This window comes from Choloepus didactylus, chromosome 4, assembly GCF_015220235.1.
Source record: "Choloepus didactylus isolate mChoDid1 chromosome 4, mChoDid1.pri, whole genome shotgun sequence".
NCBI classification, from domain to species: Eukaryota; Metazoa; Chordata; class Mammalia; order Pilosa; family Megalonychidae; genus Choloepus; species Choloepus didactylus.
Window position 1 is genome coordinate 41430384 of NC_051310.1, and position 14300 is coordinate 41444683.

At 36.4% G+C, this 14300-nt stretch overlaps 1 protein-coding gene across 2 annotated transcripts in view; it reads right to left on the reverse strand.

Annotated features, from left to right (window-relative positions):
• Positions 1–14287, reverse strand: part of SLC39A9 (solute carrier family 39 member 9) — a 105200-nt gene extending 90913 nt beyond the window's left edge. For both annotated transcript variants that reach the window (XR_005216299.1, XM_037832442.1), the window contains exon 1: positions 13485–14287. Coding sequence is in view for 1 of the 2 variants with exons in the window: in XM_037832442.1 (XP_037688370.1) it covers positions 13485–13580 (96 nt within the window). In the remaining variant the exon portion in view is untranslated. The remainder of the gene's footprint in view (positions 1–13484) is intronic.
• Positions 14288–14300: the final 13 nt, after the last annotated feature.

Genomic DNA, 14300 nt, shown 5'->3' on the forward strand with positions numbered 1-14300 from the left:
AAATTGTAGAACTGTAACCCAAAAGAAATGTTGAAATTTGCTCTACACTTATTAAACCATACTTTAAAAGTTATCACATTTCTGTAAATAAGTTATATTTAACAATAAAAAACTGTTTTTTAAAAAAAGGCACTCACAATTTTATACCAATAACCGCATGGAGAAATCAGCAGTGCTGACAATTCTGGATCAATCCACAAATATTCATGAGGCACTTACCAAATGCTTCATCATATCTTTCATTGGATTACATGAAGCAATACACTGAGACAAGTTTTACAAGCAGGAGCAGAGGTATATTTTGAGGCTTGCCTACCACAAAATTAAGACACACCACTCAAACTAAGAAAAACATATCATCCAGGGTAACTTAGACATCTATGGGTACTGCAAACTGAAGCTTCAAATCCACACAGTATGTAAAAAATAATTCTCCCAAAATGCTGCCTTTTTACTTCAAGTAATTCAAAATAATCTAATATTTTAGATATGCTTACTTCCAAGATGAAATTACTCACAATTCTATTCACTTACTTACATGGGCCAAATTTCTGAATATCATCAATTACAATAGAAATTTTGCAATAACATCCCAAATGCCCCAGCAAGAAAAAAAATCATGGCAATAAATCTTTAAAGCACAGAGTCATGAAATTATATCTCTTTCTTAATCATGTATGAACAATTAAATGCTCTCAGCTGAAGGAATATGGTACAAATTTTAGAAAAAATATGGTGAAGATTTTATTACTCTTTGGGCACAAACTTTAAAAAGAGAGGTATTAGCTACCAAAGTTATCATCATTGAATCCAAATTTAAAACCTGGAAGAAAATGGAAGAGATGATCCTCTGAACGCACAAAGGAGAATCAAGGGCTAAAGATGACAAATGATTACCTAAGATCACATAGCTAGGCTAGGTAGTGGTAGAGGCATGATTAGAACTGACACAGCACTCAATTACCCAAGTCAATGTCCATCACATGGCACAATATATATAATTCATTATATAAAATTTACCCCTAAAAAAGATAACATTCAATCACACAACTTCTTTAAATAGTATGAATAAGCAAAATCCCTTAGCAACATCAAAAGAAAAACTATTATAATCAGTTACAATTGTTCTCTATCAATAGTTTCTAAAGTCCTGTGGTCCATGGCAAAATAAGAGAAAAAAGGACAACATAATAAGCATTGCATAGTTTTATTTCTTCAATAAAAAGCCCTATTCTTTATTTTGATTTATGCCCTATCTATTTTTGGTGTTAAGATGTCCTTTTTAAAGAAATGGTGACAACAGGTTTTGTTTTTATTTTTAGTGTTCATATCTGTCAAAAGTAAATGTAAGCAATCTTACGTTGATTCCCCCAAATTTCAAAAACACTATTGGACTGTGAAACTCAAAAGCCTGGAAAACCCTGATCTACAGTGCAAGTGGGAGATCCGAATCTGAGTTGTAGGAAGAGATCATCAAGGTAAAAACTGAGTGAATTGGAGGAGGGGCAAGATCGCAGCATACAGAGGTGTGGAATTTAGTTAGGCCCCTGGAGCAACTAATTAACAACCAAGAACAACTACTAAATAATCTGGAATAACTGCTGGGGGACAACCGTGACTGTCCACACAACGTACACCAACCTGGATTGGGTGGAATGGCTAAGATTGCAGCAAAAAATCTGAAAGTAAAAACTGCGGAACCGTGCTGGGAACCCCCGCACCCCACAGCAGGCTGAGCTGCAAGACCTCACTGTGAGAGAAAGCAGCATTCCAGGAGCAAGTATAGGGCAACCTAGCTCCAACTGGGGTTTTAATTAACAAATGAGGACTGCTGAATACAAGCTACAAACATAGACAAACCCCTAACAAGCAGCAAAGTACCCTGAGATCACTCCCAGTGGCGAGGAAGTGGGGCTGACGGAAAAAAAAAATTAATTAAAAAAAAAGAAGGAAAAATACAGAGGATTTTAAAGACGACTCACCTAGGGGGCCAGAAAATGCCTGTGCCCCAGGAAAGGGAGCCAAGAAGACCAGGTGGTCTCTCTGACCAAAGGGAAAAACTGGGGGGGGGGGCATGGATTGGCTCTGAAAGGGGGCTTTCTTTCCCTTTTTCTCCCAACCTGAGTGGCTCAGTGGAGAGAGCCTCAACCATTTTTGGTTTGCAGTGCTCTGACCCAGACAGGGGTGGAGTCAACAGAGTAAGAGAGACAAAGGAGTAATTCAAATTCAGAAGATAGCTCCCTAGGGGGTGTATCTTCCCTAAGAGGAAGGAGGTGGGGCCCAGCTCTAGTGCCAGCCCTTCCTTCAGAACTCAGACCTCAGGGCCTGAGGGAAAACAGAAACAACATAAGCAGAGAATTAAGGGAGAACACCTCCTTAAACCAGTGGGGAGCGACAGGCTGACAGGTGCCACCTGGTAAGCAGGTTAGGAAAAGCACAGCAGCTAGAGATCTCATAGGAAAGTCTGTTAATCTTCTAAGACACACCCTCAGGGAAACCTGACACTGAATATACTCCCATTCAGACACCTGAATCTGTCCTGGTCTGGGAAAATCTGATTGGGGTAACCAAGGAAACCAGATGCCTAGACAACAGAAAACTACAAATTATACTAAGAAAAATGAAGATATGGCCCAGTCAAAGGAACAAACTTACACTTTAATTAAGTTACAGTTGACATGCCGTTTCACTTTAATGAAACAATCAGTTAAAGATTTTCAAAGAAATATGCTAAATCAATTCAAATAACAAGTCAACAAGTTCATGGAGGATATGGCAAAAGAGATGAAGGATATAAAGAAAACATTGGGTGAACATAAGATAGAAATTGAAAGTTTGAAAAAACTGGCAGAATCTGTGGAAATGAAAGGCACAACAGAAGAGATGAAAAACACAATGGAGACATACAACAGCAAATCTCAAAAGGCAGAAGAAACACTCAGGAACTGGAGAACAAGACACCTGAAATCCTACACACAAAAGAACAGATGGGGAAAAGAATGGAAAAATATGAGCAATGTCTCAAGGAACTGAATGACAACATGAAGCGCATGAATGTACAAGTCATGGGTGTCCCAGAAGGAAAAGAGAAGGGAAAAGGGGCAGAAGCAACAATAGAGGAAATAATCAATGAAAATTTCTCATCTCTTATGAAAGACATAAAACTACAGATCCAAGAAGCGCAGCATAATCCAAACAGAACAGATCTGAACAGACATATGCCAAGACACTTAATAATCAGATTATCAAACATCAAAGACAAAGAGAGAATCCTAAGAGAAGCAAGAGAAAAGTGATCCATCACATACAAAGGAAGCCTGATAAGACTGTGTGTGGATTTCTCAGTAGAAACCATGGAGGCATGTAGGAAGTGGTGTGATATATTTAAGATACTGAAAGAGAAAAACTGTCAACCAAGAATCCTATATCCGGCAAAACTGTCCTTCAGATATGAGGGACAGTGTAAAATGTTCCCTGACAAAGAGACAATGAGAGAGTTTGTGAACAAGTTACCTGTGCTACAGGAAATACTAAACAGAGCACTACAGACAGACAGGAAAAGACAGGAGTGAGAGGTCTGGAACACAATTTTGGGTGATGGCAGCACAGCAAAGTAAGTACACTGAACAAAGATGCCTCTGAGTATGGTTGAAAGAGGAAGGTTAGGAGCGTGTGGGACACCAGAAAAAAAGAGGAAAGGTAGCCTGGGACTGTATAACTCAGTGAAACCTAGAGTGCTCGACAATTGTGATAAAACGTACAAATATGTTTTTACATGAGGGAGAACAAACGAATGTCAACCTTGCAAGGTGTTAAAAACAGGGTGGTACTGGGGGAAAAACACAATCAATGCAAACTAGAGACTACAGTTAACAGAAACACTGTATTATGCTTCCTTTAATGTAACAAAGACAATATACTAAAGCTAAGTGCCTATAAGGGAGGGGTATGGGACTCTTGGCATTGATGATGTTGTCTGACTCGTTTATCGTACTTTAGTTTAAAGCTATCTTTCCTTTTGTTGCTTTTTAGCTATCATTTTTTTTCTTTCATTTCTCTAACTTCTTTGACTCTTCCTCCTTCCTTGTGGAAGAAATGGAAATGTTCTTATATAGATAGTGGTGATGGTGGTGAATGTATAAATACATGATTATACAGAGAACCACTGATTGTTCACTTAGGACAGAATGTATGGTGTGTGAACAAAACCATCTTAAAAAAAAAAGGTTGATGAGGAAACCTTGAGGGCACTATATTGAGTGAAATAAGTCAGACACAAAGAGACAAATATTGTATGGTCTCACTGATATGAACTAATTATTATATGTAAACTCACAGCCATGAAATATAAGTTACCAGGACATAGAACAAGACTAAAGAATGGGGAGCGGTTGCTTATTATGAGCAGAATGTTTAATTAGGTTGAACTTAAGTGTTTGGAAACGGATAGAGGTGATGGTAGCACGTTATTGTGAGAATAACTAACAGCGCTGAGTGGTGTGTGAATGTAGTAGAAAGGGGAAGCTTAGAGTCATGTATGTCACCAGAAGGAACACTGGAGGTAAAAGATAGGAATGTATAAAACAGTGAATCTTATGATGGACAATGTCTATGATTTACTGTACAAATATTAGAAATCTCTTTCATGAACTAGAAACTATATGACACTATAACTAGAAGTTAGTAATAGAGGGGTATATAGGGAAAAAATATACCTATTGCAAACCATGTACTAAGGTTAGTAGTATTTTAACATTCTTTCACCAACAGTAACAAATGTACTATACCAATACTATGAGTCAACAATGGAGGGGGTGTGGTTAGGGGTATGGGACAATTTGAGTTTTCCTTTTAGTTTTTATTCTTTTCTGCAGTAATGAAAATGTCCTAAAAATTGGAAAAAAAAATTAATTGTGGTGATGATGGTACCACAGGCAATTGATTGTGCACTCTGGATGATTGTATGGTATGTGAACAATCTCAATAAAATCAAATTTAAAAAAATAAACTGAGTGAATCACCCAGCTTTGCAATATTTCCTCGGAAGAAAGGCAGTGTGAGTGAAAATTTTTATGTTTTCAGTTCGTTTTGAGGTTAAATAAAGCATAGTTATTTACTAAATTGATCTAAACATACACTGAACACTCTTGTTTATTGTCTGTCCCTCCAACTCCTTCCTCCCCAAATATAAGTTCTATGAGGTCAGAGATTGCTGTCTTTAATTTACTGCGGAATCCTTAGTTTACAGAACAGTATCTGACACATAGCAGACTCTTCCTAAATATTTATTTAAAGAATGAATTAAGTGCCTACCACTATGCAAGACATGGGGGACGTGGTACCTGTAACTTCACTGGCTCTAACATAAACAAGTACGTGAACTCAGCAGAAATGCTTTAGAATATGTGTGCTGGGAAACCAGCTTCACATACTCCTTATAGATGTAACCATATCAAGAATTTTCAGTGATTAGTTGATTCAAAATTTATGATTTGGCTCAAGGAGTAAACAAATCCATTTAATAAAGGACCATACTTGGATTCTATTATAGTAAATGTGAGGCAATGCTGTCATTTGTCTCTTTAATGGAAATATCTTAAATGGCATCTATTTTTTTCCGAGGACTTCAAAACCTTGTTCAGTCATTTTTTTCAATCTTCAGAGAAGTGACAAGTTTGTCCTACAGGACCTTCACCAACTTGGTAAATGTCTACAAGCCTTTTCATAATGATCAGTATTATAAAGGTAACACTTCTGATAAAATCAAGAATCAGTTGTTAAAAAAATAAGCATCACTGCCATGGGTTGCAGTTTCAACTTTTATTTAAAATATTCTCTTAAATACCTAAATCACTTTTAGACTCAATGTATTTCAAGCACTAGAGATACAGTTCCAAGTTATTTACATGGCTATATTTTTACCCAAATTCACAAGTTGGGATCTAATCTCAAAATTGTATTATATACATACAAGTTAACAAAATGCTGGAAGGTTTTCTCTATTGCTTATGGTAAATCACTCAAAGAGTGTATTTAAATGAAGAACTACAAATTCCAAGTGTAGTTCAAGATGAAAAGAGTTCCCAAAGCAATAGTTTCTGTCAGAGAAATGAAGTATTTGCTCAGGAGAGGCATGAACTCTGCAATGCCATTTGGTTTTATATCATTTGATTTTGCAATTTCACTACTGTAGACTGCCTGAGCCAAAGGACTGACCAGAGGTATTTATTAGATGAACAGCTTGTACTCAACATCATTAACTATCAGCATAAAGCTTTGAAGTCAGTTTAATTTTCTTGGCAAACACCAAGGTAGTTAAATAGTTTTTTTTCCTTGCTCTTAAAAATAATTCAAATTGTCTGGTTCAACTAAATATAAGACAACAATTTTTAAATTTAATACTGAAAAGAGTTTATTTCAATCCTCCTCGTACCATGCTCATTTTAGTATGGAAAGCATCAACTAGTGCTTCCTAAAAATTTAACAGTGCATCTCTACTATAAAACTTCAAAGCTCTAAGCAGTTGAGATGAAATGTCTTAGGGCACAGAGCTACTCTTGTTTGGGCAACAAAGGCTTTTTCCATATTCTTATAAATGAATCTAATGTATATCAAGGAGAGATTTCCCAATGTCAATTTTGCTACTACAAGTGTAAGTAACAGATAATGAAACAAACTCAAATCTGAACTTTGTTTTTCAAGTTCTCTTTAACTGAGACAAGATGTTAAAAAGCTTACTGGCTAAGTAGCAGGTGTGTGAACCCAGGCAAGTTCTTTAACTTTAATGTGCTTCAGTGTCCTCATCTGTAAGAAAGGGCGGTGGCTGCTGCTACTACTACTATCATGTATGATCTTACTAGTACACTTAGCACAGTGCCTGGCCCAGAGTAACTGTCATTATTACTTATCTTTTGGCATCATCCAAAGCATGCAAGAATAACAAAACCAAACCCAGACACTTGGATAAAAGTTCCAATGAACAATGTTACTGTATTTGCCAGTTTGCAAGTGGCACACCCTTTTCTAATTCATTTAAGATAAAGGTTACTTAACAACTTCTAGAAGGTAAAAACAAGCAACTACTTTATTAATACTACTTCCTCCAATCTTAGAAAACATGACTAATGTATTTTTCTTTCACATAAAAGGCCTTCCTAAACTTAAAAGAAATGGGAATCCCATGATAAGACTGTTCAATGTGACTACTAAGAAAAGAAAGGGAAACAAAAATCCATGCATCAAAACACATTAAAAGTTAAAGGCTCACAATCTGGGAAACAATCTGGGAAAATACTGGCAATAAATATCATATTAATATATGAGTTCAAATGAAATGAGCAAATTAAAATAATAAGTACCTTTTTCTCTATCAAATTAGCAAAGACTTTAAAAATTAACAATTGTAAGTCTCAGTGTTTTTGAGAATGCAGTCATCACACTTTTTTTAATGAAGATTTTTACAATTTGGTAATATAAATTGGAAGCCTTCTTAAGAACATTTATACCCTTTGACCCTATCATTTTACCTCTCAGGAAATAATATGAAATACAGTCATAGCTTTAGCCATCAAAATATTCATCTCAACATCATTATTACAGCAAAAACAAAAACAAATGCTTAATAAGAATTTCAGTATATAAAACAGCTGAATGTAATAAAGACATTAAAAATTACCTAGAACAAGTTTTTAATGATAAAGGAAAATCTTATGATACACTACCCAGTAAAAAAAGAATATACAATTATATAAACCACAAATCAGCCATGTTAAGAATGCAATAAATAGAAAAAAAAAAACAAAACTGGAAACTAATGAAAATGTTACTAGTGATTCTCACTGGACAGTGGGATTATAGATGATTTTAATATCATATTTTCTAAAATTTCTACCAAGGGCTATATTACTCATCTAGCCAAGATTAAAAAAAAAAGTTTTATTAATTAACTAGAGACTATATAATATAGTGTGTTTGTACTTGAATAAATTTTGAGGCTCAGTTTCCTCATCTATGAAACAGGACAAGACTTCTTCCAAGTTTACTATTAAAATCAACACAGAACCTGCCACATAAGTTGGCACCACAGCTGTTATTAATTATTGTATTGTGATTGGCCTTAATGCGAGCAAGAGGTGTTAACCACTTAATTAAATGACTCTAAACAACTGGGCTTTGAGGTTTGTAATCATTTGAAATGTTTTGCAGTCTCCTCCCTTGCTGGCATGCTGTGACTTATTTCCTCCACTTGCTCCCCACCCCTTCTAATGCACTGTTTCTAGTTTCCAGAGGGCTTAGAAATCAGATCATCCAGCCCATAGGTTCTAAAACTGACATCTCACAAACATGGATTGCCCCCACAGCAATGTAATAATGTTTGAATTAGTAGCCAAAATATAAAATTTGGGAGATTTCACATAAAAATCCAGATTTCCAGCTTCTGAAAAACAGATTTGGCAACACTGGGGCTGGTATTATCAATGGCATGCACTCTTCAGTTCACCAGTTTTCACCCCTCCCTAACGTCTCCCAGGTGATGACACTGAAACTCAGCTGCCATATGTAAGGACACTTGGACTGTTTTACCCGAGGCCTGAAGGACTGTTCAGCCTCAGTAGTCATTTGATTTTATGACCTATTTCCTAGCTGTATAAGTCAGGATCCAATCAGGAAACAGAAGCCAGAAGTAATTTGAACAGGGAAAGTTTAATATAAAGAATAACTCTAACAAGGGACTGAGGTAATGAGGAATTGGCTAATAAAAGAGAACTCTAAAGAATACAGGAATAGCATAAATAAGGAGCAGCAGCTAGCCTAGGAATGAGATAGAGTGCTTGAAGAAGAGGCCCCAATTCCAATTCGGGGGTGGGGGGGTAATTTAAAAGTTATCTCAGACATTCAATGCATTCTTGTAGGTTTTGTTGGTATTTGGAGATGGGGTTACCTCTGGGGTTTCAGATTCTGCTACACAAACTAAGCATAAGGCAGAAGATCCACTGTGGTAAAATGTTAGAATTGTTAAAGATGCTCCTAATTAGGGGAGTGAAAGGTGCCACCATATTTTCATTCCTTCTGTTTAAACTGTGTTCATTAGGAAAGGCAATATCACCTAAAGTACTTTGGCACAGGGACTCAAAGTGACTTAGTTACAAACCCTTAGTTACAAAGCCTTAGTTTGCTCATTTGTAAAGTGAAGTTTAACAGTATCTATTGATAGTCTTGTCTTGAAAATTACATGAGATAATGCACATCAGTGACTGGCACAATAAACATTAACTATCTTTAATATTATTCTGCAGATAAGTTTCCATGATGTTTACCCATATATTATCCTGGAGGAAGGAGGGTTTTTCAAGAAAGTAATACTGAATCAGATTGTATCCAGATTTTATTTGATTCAAATTTAGTTTTATCAACAAAGATCTTTATTTGACAATAATCTGCAGTTCAAATCTGAGGAAAGACTAAGTTATTGACTGCTTTTCAGATCTGGAAGAATTACAGAGAATGCAAAGTTTAAAATGTTAGAATTTAAAAATTAAATTTCAAACAGACAAAAAAACCTATTGCCTAATCGTAAGAGAATAAAAAGTTACTGTACCGGACAATGCAAAAGTCCTTAAAAATGCAACTGTCAAACCTACTTTAAACAGAACAACTTGTTGGAGAAAAGGCATACTGAACAAATGTGTTCTTCAGACACAATAGGCCTTTGATTTGAAGGCAACTCCAAGCCCCACAGATAATTATGAATGAGCCAGTTATTATAATCAGACACAAAACGAAACTTTAAAACACAAAAGAACAAAACACAGATTAAAATGAGAAAGAGTATAATGAACAAAAGAAAGTTAAATATTAAAAAAAATACTATGAAGCAGGGAGGCTGGAGGAAAAGCCCTGGCCTCTCCAAGTGGAATAGGAATGCCTTTCAGATTCCAAGCAAGCTGCAGAGAAGGGTTCAGTAAATGGTGGGGGATGGGGAGATATCAGTTACTAAAAGTCTGTTCCAAAATAAAAGTTTTGAAAATTATAAATCAGACCAAATCTCAAAGTTTTTGCAATCAGCATTGAGAATCCTCAAAATTTCAAAAGCTCTTATTTTGTTCTATAGACACAGTTCGCTAAGCCCCATGCTTATATTGTTTTATCCTCACAACAGAAAAGACTTGGAAGTTAAATAGCTCAGTAGTGACATTGATTTTGAACTACATTATCTGTCTTAGACATTTCCTTTTGAAATTAGTGCATCATTAATTATCCTAAATTCTTTACTGAAGTAAGAGTAGCACCAGTTTTACCTGCATACCTATGGATTTAAACTGATTTAACATATGAAAACTGTGCCATTATATAACTCTCTAGAGTATGCTATATTATACTCTGTAGAATATGCTTCAACTAGAAGAATACAGAAACTGAGAGAAAGCCTTCAGGAATTTTCACAGCAATAGGATAGAGTAATTGTCTGTTGAATCTAATAACAACACATTTGGTCCTGCATTTTGTATCTTTTTTTCCCCACTTCATTTTCCTATTTCACTCTGATGGTATTTTACAAATGTATTTTTCTGCAATGAGATGGAAATTAAACAAAAACAAAAACTGGTCCTTCCCCAGATCATCTGATGAACACTTTTCTAGAGTTCTGATGAAACACAGCTTGCTCTCTGTCATCAGCTCTGTGACAAGGAAACATGTTCAGGTAAATAATAATCCAAAAACAATCAATCTAAAACCCCACTTTGTCCACTGGTTTAAATCTAAATTTCACTCATCATCCAGAGCAGCTGCAAATCTTAACTTATAGAATCTCAACCTACTTCTGTGGCATTATTTTGAGCCAAACTGCTCATTAAATGAATCTAAAAAAACATGAGTGCTAAACTAGTGAGTCTAACAGACAGGACCTCATTTTCCTAAGGCAGATCTTGGCCTCCTTTACAAGTTTCATTTTCCTCCTTCCCTGTGCTGAAGAAGAGAGCATCTTGATAATCAGAGTTCTTTATAATTGTATTTGAGAATAAGAGATTGTTTTCTTTGTTTTATAAATTATCTAGGCACAAAAATAAAGTCACCAGGATCATAAAGAGGCAAAGAAGGTCACAAAAGCATTAAGGATGGTTGTTTTTGGGGTGAGGAATGTTGGAGAAAGCAAAAAGAGAAAATAGTGCCACATAAACCTCTTAACAGAAAGATGTGGCAAGTGTGCACCACTGCTAACACAATTTCAGACAGCTTCATTTTAACACATTTCTGAATACTAATTCTGCCATAATTAATGGTTTTATTGATCACTTGGCCTTTATTCCTACTCTGAGAAATTCTGAAGAAAAAATAGTGAATGACAAAGCAGCAGCTAGATTAAGAACATGAATAAAAAGCATATGTCTTCATGGAAAGTCAACTGCAAAATAAATTAGGTTTACTTGGTCCTCTTATTTATAAAAACGCTAGTCCCTAAGAAAAGATAGACTTCCTTAAAAAGGAAAGTCGTTTCACCAATTTAGAAGTTTGGGGAGCTATTTGCTATTTTCTTGGGGAGCTATTTTCTGCTTCCCTGTCCCCATGAATGAAGTTTACTTTTACAAATTTATCACTTCACTAGTTTCACAAGACACTGATCTATAATAATAATATAATTTGTTTTTTAAAAATACTTAGTTTTTTTAATTCTAAAATCTTTGATTATCTTATGTATAACTTGCGTTTTTATTCTCAAAATGCATTGCTCCTGCTGTAAAAAATAAAGATATTATGAATGCTGATGTATAGCATTTGAAGACCTAGTGTTGGAAAAGACCACTTGACCACCAACTTCAAAAGTCATAAATGACTTGGCATACGAATTTTCTTTATTAATGGCCTGGTTAAAAACACCACTCATGTAGACCTTTCCTTTCAGCAAGAAAAAAACTAGCAAATACTTACACATTATAATAATCATTCAAGATTGTTTGAGAAAATACTGAATTTGGAGAAGTCCTAAGCATTTTATAGAAAAAAAGATTTTATCTGTTGCTTATTTGAATTAATAATTCCTGATAAATGTTACCTCAGTAAGTTTTCAAATATATAAACCACCCCAATCCTCACAAATACCAGCTGTAATACTGTCAATTCAATTTTAATATAGTTTATAAGAATATATGGTTTAAGTTTGATGCAATATAGCAGGATCCCAAAGTACAGGGTGGGCAGGTCACCCAAATGAGTGAAATAGGCTTCAAAGGCCATGGAACTGTGACAATCAGCTGCTACTCAGCTCTAGCCAACTGCAGAAAACAGCTTTGCTTCTAACACACTGCATGAACTTGTTCAAACTATACAATCTGTCTGAGCCTGTTTCCTCAGCTGTACCTAGATTTTTAAAAATGATGTTAGATAATGTACATGGCCAAAAAACTGTTAGCTCATTATTATCTTTGGATACTGAGGGGTACAGATAAAAAGGGAAATGGAAAAGGAGAAGCAGCAATTCAAGCCTCCCTTCCATTTGGCTATGGGCTTTACAGTCCCTCAAATTCTAATGCATAGTCCCATCTTCTTCCCTAACCACAGGCTATTTGTTTCACCTGCCTAGCCTTCTCTTCCCTCAGGTTTCTTCAAATCCTTCCTCACACCTCATCTATACCTTTCCTTCTTACTAGGCCATACAACTGTCCTTTTTCCTTCATAAACACTTTCAGGACTGGAAGTGAAGCTAGGACCTATTTTACTATTTTATTCCTGAGCTCCAGGAAATATTCATGAAATCCTGTTCTCTCTGAATCTGGTAGTTTTTTCCTCCTAAATCTCTGAACACTGTGCTCTAAAGAACCTAACCACATTTTCATTGAATAAAGCTTTCATCCAACCTTCATCCCCCTCTGTCAGTTAAAATTTGTTCAAAGAATGACAAATAGCCAAATAAATAAACCAAAATGTCAGAACATATTAGCAAAAAATTCATTTCTAAGCAAACAGATTTGAAAACTTTAGAATAGCCATTTCAACACTCTCCTTTAAAAGGAAAATTAAGTTAACAATAACCTAATTTTTTTTCCCTTGTACTCATTTTTGTACAGGCATCCAAAAACTTGGCTTTCCTCAAGAAACATCTGCTTGACTTTCTCAAAAAGAGAAGTTATACTAATTTCAACTCATGGACAAAATAATATTCTCTACTTTTCTCGACAGCAATCTGGAACCTTGATTCCTTGGAACCTCCTGGAATCAAAAGAATGTTATAGTGCTTCTCTCCATGAAAATGAAGAGCCCCAAATTTTTGTAGACAATTTCAAGGAGTTCAGAATACCCCAGGCTCTGGTGCTGAATATGAATGAGGTTTGTTTCTATTATTAAATGCTACGTGTGTTTTTAAAGGATAGTCTTCCTTAATGAGCTCTTCAGCTCTGAGATTAACGTGGGAAGCAGCTTCCCTTTACAACTGTTACTACTTCCTAGCAGCCATCCTGAGAGCTGACAGAAAATTGAAAATATCTTACCTCTGAGAAATTAACAGCCAAGGGAATGATTCCAGCCACGTAACATCCCACCAACATAGCCACAGACAGTAGACTAATGGAGATGAAATCATCCATTCTGCCCTCCTTTATTCAAAACCCACCACCACAAAACTCAGTGACTTCAAAAGATACTTAGGATATTAAACACGTGTAGTGGTTCCAAGAGAACAGGTACTTTCCAGTTCTTTCGGCCTTCCCACCAGCAGATGTGTTCACGAGGCACCTTCCTGAACGTGCCTGGAAACGACCTTTTTACGGATGTTAGCACCAGAAAGAACTCTCAGCAATCTTAGGTCCCTGCCCCTGCCCTGGGTCCCCAGATGCCAATGACTGAATTCCCGTGGGTTAACCGATAGAGATGGAAAAGTCAACGGGGAAAATAAAATGTGCGAACGAGAAATTTCTTCAGTCGTCGGAAGGAGGTGGCACAACGGAGGTACTCCCTCCACAGAGAACGTCTCAGGCGGCAGCAGGAAAAGGAGGATCACCCAAGCGAACCTGTTCGTTCTCCTGGTGCCCCTATCCCCCTAGGGGCTACCCAGCGGGTGGTCCTCCCAGGGCTGCGACCAGCCCACCAGTCCCGGCAAACTCCTCCAAGTCTAGGATGGGGAAAGGAGTCCTGAAGGTCTTTAACGATGAGTCTTACAGGTTTAGCAACTAAGCTGATACAAAGCAGTCTCTGCCCTACACCCGGTGCTGCTCATAGTACTCCATTCTGCCGGGCCTTGACCCGGAGTCGCCGATACTACAGCAGCCATGGCCGCCAAGTGGCACCTCTTCATTTCATCCACTTCC